Consider the following 15,972-nt stretch of genomic DNA (forward strand, 5'->3'; position numbering starts at 1 on the left):
ATCTGAAAAACGGAGTTGATTTTTTGCTTAAAAGAAAAGAGAGAGAATCAGTATCTCAATATGTCCCCAAAAATCAAACGCCCTTTTTCTGTGAATTTTCATAAGGAACTTGGATTTATTGATGATCACACTGTATTTAAACAGTTTGTTTTTTAAATATTTGAGAAAGGAAAAAATATTCGGGCCATATATTATAATTGAGTAACCAAAGCCTGTGGCATCATCTGTCTTGCTTCTTTTCAAAAACATATATACATACACACAAAGGAATGACAAACCACCGTTTTGAAACTAAAAATGTTTGGTAGCCCAGAACACCGCGTTCCAGAGTGCTGAAGCTCTCTCCTAGTGTGTCTGTTTTCATGCTCATTGAAACACAGGAGCAAAAAACTACAGTTGGAAAACCCATGACTCGGATCTGCAAATGATCGGGTCACTGGTCGTTTAACTCGTCAACTGAATTATAATGTAGATCACTGCAGCTGAATCTGGCAAGCCGGGCGGAGCTGCGCCAACCTTGACTCGTGGCGGGATTTTTTGGCGATCTAAGCTGTCTAACATCTCAGATCCATGGATTTAAGGTCCAAACTTTAAGTCTTAGGTTTCAAAGAAGCAGATCCATACTGCCGCTTGCTGCTGAAAGCACCGACTTGAGATCGGATCCGAAGGGAAACAAGCATGCCAAAAGAGAGATCTGATTGCAAATATGCCTTTGATTGATGAGGAAAATTTAGTTCCTCGCATCTGAAAGTTGAGCAAATAAACTAATTTCAGGATCGTTTAGCCGAACAAATAGTTTGACCAAGACTTGTGTTAAAAAATGATAACTGGTCACCACGCCGTTCATGTCATCTACAACCCATGGGGAGCAGTTTTTTTTTTTCTTTCTTTCTTTTTAATGAAGGATGCGAAAACACTATTATATTCATTAACCGAGATATTAAATTGGCAGTATATAAAAAAATGTATGTTCACATGAGCACAGCCTTCGTGGAAATGCGTGGTCACGTGGATTTTAGAATAAAGTATATACAGCTGCCGACAACACCAACTAAAGTCGCTTTGGCCGAGTGGTTAAGGCGTGTGCCTGCTAAGTACATGGGGTTTCCCCGCGAGAGTTCGAATCTCTCAGGCGACGATCCTTCTTTTTCTATTTTCCTTCCGTTCTGTCATATTTCTGGTTTTGAAGTACGTTTCTTCCGTTGCTGGAAGCGCGCATTTCCTTTTCTTTTTTTTTTTTTCTTTTCTTCTTTTGACAGGCAAAGAATTTCCTTTCTTTTTTTTTTCTTTTTCTCTTTGACAGTTGGCAAAGAATCTTAACTAGGGCTTGTTCACCTAGTTTTCACATTAACCGGAAAAGCAAATTACAAGAGAAAATGGTCTCGGTGGGCAGGGTTTGACCCACTAAGTTTGAAGCCCCCACTCAACCCTTTATCCTCTAAGATATAGGACTTGGATCGATGCCTTCTGCATTGTGCGACGTACGTGTAGAAGCTCCACTCTAAAATCAGTTGAGACTTGGTGAAAGCTCACATGCAAGACTATCCTTAAAATCTCAAGGGCTTTAAAGTTGCCTTTGCAGATCCATTCAATTTATCTAGTGATATCGGACTCTTTAACTGAACTTTCTTGATGTAAGAAGTGGTTGTTTTTCTTTTTAATTCACAAATTATAGCACTTTATTACTGGCAAATTCTATGAACTCTATCAAATTCAACCATGTAGATCTTGATGGGAAAATGCCATGAACCCATGCATACATGTCAAAATTCTGGTGTATAGATGGTTGTTTCCTTATAACCCAAGAATGAAGATCGCATCAACACTGGTAAATTTAACTAATAATCAATGAAAAACATAAAGGTCTCTAAGGGCATAGCATAATTGGTCGAGCCGACTGGTGCATAGATGGCAGTGTCGTCGATTTGATTCCCCGAAAATGTTACTCCACTCTAGCAAACATTGGTGCTGCAGTCACCTAGGTTCCAAAGTAGGCTATAAACCCTGGAGGTAGGGGGAACTTCAACTTCTCGGGTTGCTCCCCCAATTAAAAATTCAGAAAGTCTAGAAACACTTGTCCATAAGCTTGTAGATGAGACATCCATTAAATTTCAATCGTCTTGCATTCAGTGATACCTAACCAGCAGGGATAGGTAAATGAATCCCATCCTGAGAATCTAGCACCAGGATTTGGACTGAAGTCTCACTAGACCCGCTTGTGGAGAAATCTAAATTTTGTGAAGGTTTTGCACTGATCCATTACATAATATTGCCAAGTTGAGAAAAACAAGCAAAGACTAAACATGCTGACCGGTTTATGCCGAAAAAGGCACCCTGAGTATTGAACTCTTGACCTCTTTCAACTCAACACTCTTGCGCTACACCCTTGGTGGTCAAAGACTATTTAATCCTCGATCACATTGTGTCTACTATGCCATTGAAACTCCTTTTAGTTTTTGTATGATGCAATGCATTACAATAAATGCTTTGGTGACTAGTAAGTATTTTCTATCATTGTGGTACTGAAATGCAATGTCATCTGTATCGTACGATACGGACGCGTATCGTACGATACATATCGTATAGGTCAAAAAAACCTATACGATACGTGTTTGAAACACGATACGCGTCTGTATCATATGCGTATCGCCCGTATCGTACGATACGGGCGATACACCCCCGTATCGTACGATACGGGAGAAAACACATATTTCTTTATTTTTTAAAAGTTTAAACACTCATCCCCCTCTCTCTTCTTGTATTTAAAGACTCCAATAGACGTAGGAGGGAGAGATTTTGCCCATTTTCATCAAAAATAACCAAGGATTCATCAATTTAGAAGATATTATCGTTGAATCAGGAAAGATGATAACTATATGTTTTGAACTTATAAAATTGTGATGTAATCTAAGTCCTAAAACTCCAAGTGATGGATGCTTATATGTTATTCTTGAAAGTTTGATACTTTGATTTCTTATTTTTGAATGTGTCGTTGATACACATGAATGTTCCTCATGTATGATGATCTTTTTTATATTTGAATACATTTTTCTTAATTTCTGATTTTTTGTTCATTTTTTTCAGATTTTTAATTATTTTCTCTATTTTTTATGATTTTTAAATATTTTTTAAAATTAAAAAATTAATTTTATGATACGCTACACTACGTTTGCGATACGTTATGATACGGCGTATAGGTCGGCCCGACCCGACCTATACGCGATATGCTATGTCTTTTATAACTGCTGAAATGTATGGATTTATGACAATTGCCTTGTGGAGTGGTTTGAGCAATTAGTGCCCCTGAGAGTCCTTTTGGATGAAAATTTCATGAATTTGTGCCTTCTTGGGTTTGTACTCCACTTCATTGCAAATACATTGACACAAAGAACAGAACAAGCCTGTAAACTTAACAATACATCTCAATAGCAGTAGGGATGACAGTAAAATTTCTAGGAAGATAACCTAAATGTTCTCCATCAGCCTGAACATAGATACCATCTCCACTTTCTACTTCCTCAATTTCTATAGATTGTACCCTGCGAGCAAAAGACAGGAATGGTTGATAATTATGTGTCGGAAAGGACTTGTTTCTGAAAACAACAGCAAGAGTTCAGGTCAAATAGAGCACGTTAGGCACCCAATTAAACAGATAACATAGATAAATTGAAAGACATGTATACGCACTGCACAAAATATCCATTGCTGACTTTACAGGCTCAAACGTGAATTCAAGTAATGGAGTTACTAATTTTCTAAGCCAATGGTCAACAACTTCAAAGCTCATAAGTTGGTGCCCTTTTGGTTAATTTCATAAGGGTGTTTAGCTATTCTGAATCTTATATCTGAGGGTCTAACCTTACACAGGGCCCACCTAAATCCAGGGTTCTTGAAAACTGTGGACTTGAGAATCATGGATTTAAGATCCTGAATATGCCCCAAAACCATGAATGTAAAGTCAAAAGATGGGGGAGGGGGAGGATCTGAATTGAGATATATGGATTTTAAGATGCAACAATTACAAATTTATGATGTAATCTGTGCATCTAGCTAACAAATCCTTGTTAGAAATCAAAGATCTCTGTGCATCTAGCTAACAAATCCTTGTTAGAAATCAAAGATCTAAAATCATGGAGTGTGAGATCTTAGTTATAAGATTTGAAGAAATTAAACACATCCTGATTGAAAGGAAGTGGCCTTTTCTCCAAGTTTTATATCATCTCATCCTTTCTTCTCAGAGAAACAACATTGACTAAACCCTGTCATGAACCAATCCTCTTGTCTTTTAAATCTTCAGAGTCTCTTATCTGTTATTTCAATATTCAAGATGGGTGTTAAGATGACCAGATTCTGAAGGTAATGGGGCATCAGTTCAATTCCAGGTTCTTTTTCTACTTGATTTTATGCAAAATTCTTATGCATGCAGACACAAAAGAAACTACTAGCCCATTTTAGCAAAACTTATGCCAACTAATTTAATTAAAGTGTTGACTTCACATATCATTTACATAGCCTGAGAGGAGAGAAAGTGACACTGCAGGAGAACCATCCACTGAAGCTTCTACATATATGGAAGTGTTTGGAAAAGCATCAGAGAAAAGTTTTCAAGTCTAAGAAAATAATCCAGTCGCCTTCAATCATGTGTTATCTCAAGTATTAAGGATTTAATTTGGGCATTTACATCTGATTCAGTGTCCTGGCATTATGTTATTCTCTATCTCCACCCACATAGGGGGTGGAGCCCAAGGGTAGATCCTATAAGACCATATCAAGTTGCTTTATGCTGTCAGGATAGTGTGACCCGCCACAACAAAGAACAGTGGGGATCCCCACCTCTTTCAAATGTTCAGAAATTCCAAAATTCCTCAACTTGAGCACCCACAAGATCTGGGTTCACTTCAATTTCTGGGAAAATATGACAATGCAACTAGGAAACAGTAGGACTTTGTTCTGAATCCCGGTACCATGTTTACACAGAAAAAGGGAAATTTTGACAGTATTACCACCAAACAGGAGCAAAAGTGTCTCTATCCATTTCCAAGTCTTCTTAACCACAAGTTTGCCGGTTACCCTAATAAAGCAGGTTGCAGAAATAAATAAGGAATACGAAACTGCCAAAACTTATGGCACATGAAGTGGAAGTAGAAATTAGAATACATTATAAAAGACAGGAAGGACCAAAAACTTTATTAGCTCTCTTAGCATAGCTACAGAAAATAACCAAGTCTAATTCCACCCTAAGTTTAACCTGATTTTCATAATGAGGTAAATAAATACCATGTGAGGGAACAAACAAGAATAAGTACCAAAGAAATAAACATAATTTGAAGCAAAATTTGATTTACAGAATAGTAACCCATAGCATCATTTGAAGAGACTGGAAACCAGGGATAAAAATAAATTTAGTGGATTGGTGGGGAGGGGAGGGGGAGGGGGGAAACCTTCTTGAATGCACATTTCTCACTGAAAGATGTGTCCCACGGTATAATTTGTGCAGTTTAAAAATGAAGTCGTACCACTTAAAATCTTGAAGGATCACAACCTGAGATGCAATTTGATATATGTGAAGCTCAAGGAGGCAGATCTAGAGAAATAGACCATAAAGAAAATTCTAAAACCTCAAGGTCTCCACTGTGAGGATCGGCATGTGGGGTTATTTTCATACCGCCACCAAAGAATTTTGCATTCCCTATGCATAGGGCTGTTACTTTAGGAACTAATTCCCATTCACCAGCATCAATCTACAGTGAACAAAATACAACATAAAGTACATAATTAACTGAGATTACAGACAACATGAGTACTATCAGACATGTTACCAACCCTTATCCTCAGATCACGGTTTTTGTGCCCAATGAAACCTCTCAGAGCACCAAAAACATAACATAAATTGCCAAATTTTTTGTACTTGGAAGCATAATAACCGGCCTTTGCACTTCTGCTTGCTTTCACAAAAAAATCATGAAGCCATTCATTAGAAATTGTGCAAGTTCCAGCAAACTCAATCAATACAATCAATGAAACGTACAAGTGAACATCTGCAACATTCAAGAAGTAATGATGTTTGGAACCTAGTTGACTAGTCACACCAACATCTATGTGTTTCTTCAGTCCTGCAAGCATTTCAATGTTCAGCTCATTGCATTAAAATCACAAAAAACTAGACAACAAAACTGATTGTTAAGAAATCAAATGCAGCTCAACCATAATATAAATGGCAAGTAAATTGGAGGCTTGAGGTTTGCTTTAAGCCTAAAAGCTCTAAAACTTAAGAGTTAAGAATGAAAGAAGGAACCTTTAGCAATGCAATCAATAGCTTGATTAGGGTCATTCTTCCTGACAAAATTAAACAGACATTATGAGGGAATATAACCTAACATAGAAAGTTTTAACTATATAAAAAAATGTCAACTGACCAACCAAAAGTTCTTGCAAAATCAGATCCAGTTCCTAGTGGAATCAGCTGAAGAGAAAGAAGTTCCCACCATCAGTATGATCATGTTCCTTATCCCTTATAAAACTATAAACATAGCTCAGAGGCACATAACCCATAATGGATGCATATTACAAGAAATACAGGCAGAAATTGATTTAGAATATGAGCAACAAATAGAACATAGTATTGCATACCCCAAGGGCAGTTTTGCATTTAGCACCTTGGCCTTCTGCCAGGAGAGGCTTTCCATCCCAAAAGAAGCCATTCACAACCTGAAAAAACGACCAAGTATTAATCCAACCTGAAATATAATAACATACAAAATCTCTTGCTATTAAGAAATTCTGAAGAAAATGCTTTGAATATTTTCCAAGCTGAAGCAATTTTTCCTCCACAAAATTGAACACAAGGCCTTATCTCAATCCATGTCACAGAATAAGTGTTATCAGTAGTCCTCCATTACAGGTAAAGTTACACTGAATCTATATTTAATAGTTGAAAGATGCCATAGTTGCATTTCTTCCTCAGAGTCTTGACAAATTCATACAACCACATTCCTGGAAGCAGTTCCAAGTTTGTGAATGAAAGAAAATACAGCAAAAACTAGGCTACTACCATACCTCGTTTAGAGTACCATCACCACCAACAGCTATTACAGCATCCATTCCCTCTTTGATCGCCTGCCAATATCCAAACGTTATCACCTGAACTACATCATTTTATTCATGACAGGAACTTAAAGAAGGGAAAAAAAAATTAAAAGTGCAATAATGCAACTCTCAGGGAAACTCTCACCTCTCTAGTAATAACTAAGGCGTGTGAAGGACCTGTCGTGAATGATTCATGTATCTGCTTGCGGCATAAACTAGTATGTCAGCAAAGTGATCCACATGCATGTGTTTGTTGATGCAACCATGCAAGATGGATAAGCCTGCCCTATCTTGCATATGATATAAACAGATCTAAAAGTTGTAGAAAAGTAAAGGCTTTTGTAAAGTGGCATTGTTTTTGGATAAAGTCATCTGAGTTCAGTATATAAGAAGTTAAAACATGATGTTCTTTTATAGAAACAATTGCACATATATACAAGTACCTTAACAGTTTTACATGAAGGCTGCATGAATTGACTTAACATAGAAAAGTTACCGTGTCTAGTTTTGACTCTGCACTAAGTTACAATGATGGACAAGAGCAGATTCCATTATGACACCAATATCCTCCTTAAACCAGTTGTTGCTAAATGCTTTAAAACTATTGGATGTAGGCTATTTCACATGGACGTGGCAGCAAAGTCGAGGATATAACAATCTTGTAGAGTTTATGATGGCCAATGACAATGCATGTGTTGGCAATGGAAAAATCCTAGTTAGTGAAAGTGTCATACCAATTAACAAAAGCAGGAAGTAGGCATTCTCAGCTGTGTGTATGTTCACATTCACATATACACAAGCATATGAATGTGCAGGTGTTGCATCTTTGTTACTCCTTGTTTCTCTAGCAGTATACTCGCAAAGGTGGTTGCAATCAGACTGTAAGTTACCACTCTTCCTGAGTGATTTTCCAACAATTCCATAGCAGCAGACCCACCAATAAAGAGATTGCCAATGGTAAAACGATTTCCATTTCTAAGTTGGTCATGGAAGAGGCCAAGAATGATCAGATGATTAGGCTCATTTGCACCACAGAAAAAAGAAAAACATGGGTGATGTGGAAAAAATATTATGATAATTGATAGCCCTCACTTTCTCTTATGGCAGTCACCATCTTGTTGTGATAGCATGCCAACTGCCAAGCTGTGACAACTACCAGGTCTGGAGATCAAAAACTATGTTACATTGACGAACTAACACACCCTGGAGTGAGCATTCTACTGGTTAAAAGTAACAGCAACTGCAGGATTTTGGACTACTCAGTAAAAGAAGAGACTACATAATCATGATCTTACTAAAGAAGCAAAATCCTTCTGCCTTTCATGCCAATGTACAACAAATTCAACATTGGCAGTTTTCTGTAGTGTCATGCAGTTGACATGTTCCACACACATTCTTATTTGGATATAAGAGCAAAGAGAAGAGCTACAGATGATCTTTAAGTTGATGTGCTATGCCGCTGCCTCAGTCAGCTGCCTTTAGCAGAGGAAAAATGGAGACATATACTTGGAGGTATTATGCCCTAAAGTAATGAGTCTCCTACCATGATATTTTCCCAAGTAATTGATCTTGTTATTTCTTAACCATTAAAGGAACCTGAATGAGAATTGCAAATCATATTTGGGTGCAGCAAAGAAAGATGCAGGACATTATACAAGGAAGGGATGCTTGGCATAGGATTCAACAGGAACTCCAAGGATATGAACCCGAATTGAAACGAGTAAAGAAGCCAAACACAACACAATTGCATAATCATGAGTGACAAATAAATGGTTATCCTTTTAACTCCAACATGGAATTTTGTTGAGATGTTTCGAAAGAGCTATTTCAAGTCAATCAAAAGTATCTAGGATACAAACGTAGGTTTAATGTGCAATATAACATCATATTGCAAGCACATTATTAAGGAGCCTTAACATTGTGTAAGACACACAGGGAGTCAAGCTGATACCAGTGCTGTATGCAGGCTTGTATACCATTTTCCCGACAGCACTCAGCATTCTTAATGAGTTCCATGACGCAAAATGTGGTGATTCTTCCAGGCACTGAAAGAGAGTGAGCTAGAGACGTTCCTAACCTTCTTTTCTCTCAATCCATTCCCATGAGAAAACTGTACATTGTCTACTCGCACTTCAGGGTATTGAAGTAGAATGAACTGGAGATGTACCAGCCTATCTGGCAGTTCTTAGGAGGCAACTCCTTGATCTCTGACTGAGAGCCTGACTTTTACGTCACAGCAAACGATCAACGGCCGTTCCAAAAGGACTCTCAGTTTCAGAGCTCTTGGCATCTGACCATTTAAATCACCAAAAGGAATCTCTTTTCCCACTATAATTTACACACAACATAGTACCTATCCTGCTAACTATCCTGCTAACAACGTTGTAGAAATGCCTGAATGAAATTATAATAGCAACTTGTACAAAGATTACTAGGTGAATGGCTGCCATGGGAACATCTGCGGACCAACATACAAATCTCGATTCAATTGAGAAGCGAAGTGCATTCATACGGAACAAGCTATCACAAGTGAGGTTGCTTCTGTTGAACGTAGTCAACAGACAAGAGCCTTAAGACATGCAGAAACGAAAATCATGCGAAAGAATATAAGTGGGTGCTGCTTGGAATCATGATGAAGGCATCCAAAAGCTTGTCCAATATAAATCCATTAATCAGAATAAAAGAAATAATAACGACCAACAACGGAGGCGGAAGCATTACATTGCAATGTTGTCCTAGCCGGGTCTTCAGACGGGGAAGCAGCTTTTTCCATTCTTTCCCAGTTCGACCATTTGCACCTAAAGCCCAATACCCGACAACGAAAGACAAAACATGAGAGAGAGAGAGAGAGAGAGAGAGAGAGAGAGAGAGAGAGAGAGAGAGAGAGAGAGAGAGAGAGCTATATCATCATCACCCTTGGGATTGACCACGAAGACGAAATCCTTAAGTGGGGGCGCAGCAGAGTGCCTCATCTCACTGCAATCGAGGGCGGAGGAAGAGGAGGGTCGCTGCTCGCCACTTCTCACCATGAGTGCGTTGGAGACAAACAGGGCGGCGCCTGAAGTCATTTCAGACTGGTTGTGTCCCCTCTAAATGCCAGTAACTGCAGACGCCCCGCAGCACATGATCACTCTCCTCGAACAGGAAATGGTGGGGGGACCTCTGGCGAATCCTGGAACGCGGTTTCTGAATCAAAGATTGTGCTGCCTGGAAGAGCCGAACCGAGGCGTCTTTAAATCGAGAGATTGAATGGATTTAGATTCTGATTGGATTTAGCGATTACTTGATTCAACTAATCAAGTGCTAATTAAACTCATAAACGGATTGAGATAAATAAAATTCCACATGCAATCGGACTTGGGTGCCCCGTCGTTCCCGAATATCCGCCTGAATCGAGTTTCTTATATTCAATTCTGACTTTCTGAGTTTCCGGCAAGAGTTCCCAATACTCACTAACCAGATTTTAGACTTCAACGGTTCAACCATATATCGAATATGGACGGAACGATTGCCAAAGAGAAAGAGAGATCCATCAGTTCACTCTTTTAGATACAATCTAGGGAAACCCGGTCTTGTGACCTCTTGCAAGCGGCGGTAAAGTCGATGACATGTACATTATCAATGGCAGGAGATAAGTACTGTAACTCATGAACGGGGCAAGAGATACCGAACATTGTTTTCATTTGGCAATCAAAATTTGACCTGTTCAATTAGAAGAAGACCACCTAAAAAAAAATAACAGCATTAATGATTAAGAATTCGAACATAACGAAAATTTTCATTTAGAACCAAATTAAGGTTGGCCAATCTCACTAAGGTGAAGTAATGACCATTAATGTGTGGAAAGTCAAACTTCAATACGTAAGGCGTATCTCTTGGCAAAAGCTGATACACGACAGAATAAAAAAAGCTTGGTTCTATGTATGTTTAGCTCCCATAAAAGTTGCATTTGATAAACATATATGTGTTACAGTGAAGGTTGATGGAAGAAATCAATGATCCTAAAGTTCGATCCAATCATGCCCAGTGTATTAATGAATCCTTATAGCTCCTACCCAAATTACTTAATCCCTTTTTCTTTCCATTCAAATAAAGATTTGATACAGTTCCATTTGTTTATGACTGTATATGATTATAGCCAACAAGTTGACAGATTCAGCAGCAACGATAATCAGCATACTTTAGGTGCTATAGATGGAACATGATAAGGACAGCGGCGACTAGCTTGGAGCTAAATTTTGACTGTGCAATCGTTACATATGTGCTTTTATTGTACCACACAAACTTTCACTGCCTTTCATTTTTATTATTAAAACTTACCTCCCTTTACCATAGTGTCATATAATCTTACAGGATGTTTTCCTTTCTCCCCTTCTATGGAATGAAACGTAATGCTGCATTTTACTAGCCAGTACAGACATGTTATGGGTTGTAGCTGCCCTCAGCATCTTTCTTTTCCGGCATATTGCTCCCCCTCTTAGCCGACTGGTCGTTGCCGGAATATTCAGGCCAAGAGCCAACAATTGGACAGCCACAACCGCAATTGCAGCCACGGCCTGGCGCTTCACAACCTGAACAGCCACCACAATTGTGGCCACCGCTACCACCATTATAAGGAGGATAAGAATAGCCGCCGCCGCCACCACCGCCACTACCGCCACCACCACCACCACTACCACCACCACTGCCACCACCGTCACCGCTGCCACCACCATTATACGGTGGATAAGAGTAGCCACGACCGCTGCCGCCACCGCCGCCACCAGCGTACTGGGGCACGCCATGATGCCATGAGCCCAATGGATTCATCGGTGGAGTGAACCACACGCCATCGTCGTCCCCCATGCGGCCAAGTGGAACGCTCATGGCATAGTTGGCGGTGGGCCTAATACCATGGCACAGCGACACCATGCCCAGGCAGAGCAGGAGACGCACAGAAGCTTGGTTAGGGACCGCCATTTTTTTCTTCCCTATGGCAATTGTGAACCAGCCACAGGCCAGGAGCACTAGGCACAATGTATATATAAGCATCAACGTCATTCAAGAAGACCGTCGCTAAAAATCCGGTGGAAGACAGAAGAAACCGCTTCCACCGTTCCACGTGAATGTGGTCATGGCAATTGCATGTTCAACCACTTGAAAGAATTTGGTTTTGTTAACTGACCGAGGATAATTAAGTTTTCTTACTAAATTGAACTATATGATAAAGGTTCAGAATATTTCATCTCACATTCTAGCATGTTAGATGTGAATGGCAACCTCGTTTTGATCATGAAATCTAATCAGAAAAAAGCCAATTGCAGAAACAGGTAGAGAAATACCGAAAATACTGAATCTTTTATTTCTTCTTCTTAATATATGCTACTTTTAGAAAATTGAAGCAAATGAACTTATCTAAGAGGTAGACTAATTTTCGGACAAATTTAGTGGTAATGTGTTTTTTATTTCCTACTTTATGACTTATGGCAATTCACCATTTAAAAAGTATGTTAAAGATGAAAAATAAAAAATTATAAAAGATGGAAAGCTAAAAAAAGAAAAGTAGAGGTTAATGATAAAGATGGAAAAGGAAGAAAAAGTAAAAGCTTGTTTGGATGGAATTGCAATCATCATTCCAAGTTGGTTCCGATGAAAATCTTCCAAATACCAGACTAGACAGCTTTTTATCAAATTAAAAAGATCTCCCATTTTTTCAGAATTTTATAAGCGACAACTTATGTTAGAGAAAAAGATGAAACAGCGGCGTGGACCAATCCTAAATTATAATCCCTTGTCAACTTCATCTGCTTAAGGTAAAATCCGTTTTACCTTCATCTGATTTCTTTAATTTACTATCTTTATCTTAACTTATTTCGCGTTAAGGTTGTAATATAGCTGGTCGAAGCTGGGTGTGTATATATGGTGTGTCCTTACTTCAATTCTTGTGAGTACTACTTTCGATGTATCAAAAAGTGAAGGTGATCCGATGAGTTGAAACCATCCAGCTATTTATATAGGTTTTAACGCAACACTGAACCTTGAAGGTAGAGAGAATAAAGGGGGTCTTCGGGCCTTACTGAGTGGTTGGTTTTTAATCTTTTCCCCTATAATTTGAGAATGAACTTTAAAAACAATTATTCAAAGTCACATATTTAAAAACTTTATTTTAAAATGATTTAAAATGTATATCAGGATCACATATATATATATATATATATTCCATCCTGTCACATATATGTACACTTTTCTTGAAAAAATAATTATGCAAACGTGCTTTTTCATGTGCAATGCTATGAAAATCAACATAAGGTTCATATTTCTTAGGCATATACGATCAATTTTGTAAGGTAAAAGAATTCTGACCCTTGATTATTAAAATTTTACAAAGCATTAGTTTCATGTACACTTCAAAACGTTATTTTTATATGAACTTGTAATGTTTTAGTTACCTAGGCCACATCTAAGATGCACCAACTAGTCTTTTGCCTCTCTCTCCCTCTCTCTCTCTCTCTCTCTCTCTCTCTCTCTCTCTCTCTCTCTGAGATTTATAGATGAAATGAGCCGACTGTTTCCATACAGTCTAAGCATGTTTCATGTCTAAACTGTAAAACCCGACATACATTCGAAATCTCATTTTTTGAACATATCGATATCGTAACTCGTAAGTAGTTGAAAAAAAAACTCTAACCATTGATTATTAAACTTGTACAAAAACTTAGTTGCATGCTTAAAATGCAATTTTTTATAAGCATGGAAATTTATGAATATCACATTTGTACAGTTCATTTTACATGAAATCGAGTAAATTAAAAAAAAAGTTGTGACTGATCTGTCCAATAAAAAAAAAAAACATTACTGGTTCTGCACATTTCACTACATATGTATTTATACAATATCTGGAACAGTTTCCAATTTCAATAATCTCATTATAATGAATGCGATGTATTCCGCTTTTATATCATTTGATGCGGTTGATGCTTACTTTCATCCTTTTAGCCCCTAAGGCTATGAACTATCCGGTACTATTGCTCTAATAGCATTAAAAACTGAGAGGAAGAAATAAAATGAAGATGCCTACACCATTAATTTGAAATGACAAGTTTTGGGCAGCAAATGAATGTGAAATGGCATTTGAAATAAATATAAAACGGAATGTGCCTTAAATACCGTTCTTAGTGGCTTCTGCCGTTACATACATACATATATATATATATATATATATATATATATATATATATATATATATATATATATATATTATATATATATATATATATATATATATATATATATATATATATATATAGAGAGAGAGAGAGAGAGAGAGAGAGAGAGAGAGATGTTACTAGCTGGAAGCAATCTTATTAAATGCTATTACAAACTTGTAACTGGCAATGGAGTAATGTTTTTATCCAAAAATGTAATAGGTGCTGAAGGTGGTAGCTGAAAGGTACATTATTATCTTAACTAATATAATGAACAAGCTAGGGGAAGATAGTTATTGAAACTGTTCTTTGCCGTTGCCCAAATAAGAATTGTGCTATTAAATTCTGATAACAGATCAAATTAAGCTTTTTAGAGAGTGGGTGTGACAATGACGTGAAATAATTTCGTTGGCAAGAGAAAATATCATGAAGCTCATATAACCTGATCAACATATAAAGGGAAAGAAGGCAAATGTCACATTTGCAGTAGCATAGCTGGTCGGAATGAAACACACTTATACGGCAAATATATCCTAAAATATTTGTGTGTATCACAATGAAGTATCAAAATTTTCTTCTTCTTTTTTTTAATTGAAGAGTATAGTTAGTCCAAGCACATTGCATGCACATGAAGATTGAATAGACCCTTTGTATATGATCTAATTGATCCAAGAAGTCCAGTTTCAATGGTATGGAGCTAAGACCCTGTCCTCAACCCTCCACATAACAGCATCACTTGGACTGGACCCTTCAATGTATACTCCATGAACGGGTGTGTGCTTCTTTTGGCTCTAATGCAGCTAAGCTATAGTAACATGTGGCATTGTGTGGGCAATAGGCCACATAAACAGGCAAAATAACTTATTTACATATACTGTCTTCTAAACTTTGCTTAGCCGTTTGCTTATTTAAATATTGGTGGCCCTCAGCCATTGAATTTATGAAGGTGCTGCAACTTAGTTAGAAATTTCTGGCTCCACCACCATGGTAAAACATAGATTGAACTCATTTTCCTATTTCATCCCAATACAAAATTGACAATACAAGATGTGGGGAGAGTAGATGAGTAGAGAAGCTTCAAAATAACATGACCAACCAAAGTTGCACAACCAGAATGCTTCCAAAGGCAGCTTTGTCACCCACTTACACCAAGAATTAGAATTTTTTCCCCTCCCTTCTATTTTACATATGAAAACAAACATGTGGCAGGAGAGAGATGTAAAGGTTATTGAGACCATAAACCAAATCTTGATCCTGTCACTCAGTAACATGGGTTTTGTTTTCTTTGGTGTTGTTATTGTAAGGCGTGAAGATTTACATCTCCCTCAGAACTGTAGATAAAATCTTGACCTTGACACTCCACAATATGCGCTTGTTCAGAGTGTTGGTTCTGGTTGTATTTCATATTATAGCGATTCCATCACTCTCTGTTTCTGAATCAAATCTTGTCCCTGTAAGACATGATGGTTGCATCTCACAAAGTGTTTAAATAAGAAAAAGAAAAAACATCGGGACTGCAGATAAAATCTTGATTTGGCAGTCCATAATCTGAGTTTTTCATGGTGTTGGTTTTGGTTATATTTCATATTACAGTGATTCCAGCACTCTCTATTTCTAAATCAAATCTTGTCCCTATAAGACATGATAGTTGCATCTCACAAAGTCTTTAAGAAAACAAGAAAAAACCAGAGTTTTGAGGTGG

General features: G+C 37.7%; 2 protein-coding genes and 1 non-coding gene across 5 annotated transcripts; 1 reads left to right on the top strand and 2 right to left on the bottom strand.

Moving 5' to 3' along the window:
- The first annotated feature begins 1,056 nt into the window (after window positions 1-1,056).
- TRNAS-GCU (transfer RNA serine (anticodon GCU)) lies at window positions 1,057-1,138 on the top strand. The gene has a single exon. It is a non-coding gene; the product is annotated as a tRNA-Ser (tRNA).
- Window positions 1,139-3,291: 2,153 nt separating this feature from the next.
- LOC116252695 (sphingoid long-chain bases kinase 2, mitochondrial-like) lies at window positions 3,292-10,679 on the bottom strand. Of its 3 annotated transcripts, XM_050077693.1 has the most exons (13): window positions 10,001-10,606; window positions 9,808-9,884; window positions 7,232-7,285; window positions 7,057-7,116; window positions 6,631-6,708; window positions 6,417-6,463; window positions 6,296-6,336; window positions 6,029-6,113; window positions 5,824-5,938; window positions 5,619-5,741; window positions 5,442-5,542; window positions 5,004-5,071; window positions 3,395-3,539 (listed from the first exon to the last, which is right to left on the bottom strand). In XM_050077693.1, the coding sequence occupies exons 1-13, from the start codon at window positions 10,152-10,154 to the stop codon at window positions 3,526-3,528; spliced, it is 1,017 nt and encodes a 338-aa protein (XP_049933650.1). In that variant the 5' UTR covers window positions 10,155-10,606; the 3' UTR covers window positions 3,395-3,525. The 3 variants fall into 3 exon arrangements, with proteins under 3 accessions (XP_049933651.1, XP_031482996.1, XP_049933650.1); XM_031627136.2 differs by lacking the exon at window positions 5,004-5,071 and having other exon boundaries at window positions 3,294-3,539; window positions 10,001-10,592; XM_050077694.1 differs by lacking the exons at window positions 5,004-5,071; window positions 7,232-7,285 and having other exon boundaries at window positions 3,292-3,539; window positions 10,001-10,679.
- Window positions 10,680-11,508: 829 nt separating this feature from the next.
- LOC116253217 (uncharacterized) lies at window positions 11,509-12,045 on the bottom strand. Its single transcript, XM_031627984.1, has one exon. It carries the CDS (start codon window positions 12,043-12,045, stop codon window positions 11,509-11,511), a length of 537 nt encoding a protein of 178 aa, XP_031483844.1.
- Between the last annotated feature and the right edge of the window lie 3,927 nt (window positions 12,046-15,972).

Source organism: Nymphaea colorata, chromosome 4, assembly GCF_008831285.2.
Source record: "Nymphaea colorata isolate Beijing-Zhang1983 chromosome 4, ASM883128v2, whole genome shotgun sequence".
Lineage (NCBI taxonomy): Eukaryota > Viridiplantae > Streptophyta > Magnoliopsida > Nymphaeales > Nymphaeaceae > Nymphaea > Nymphaea colorata.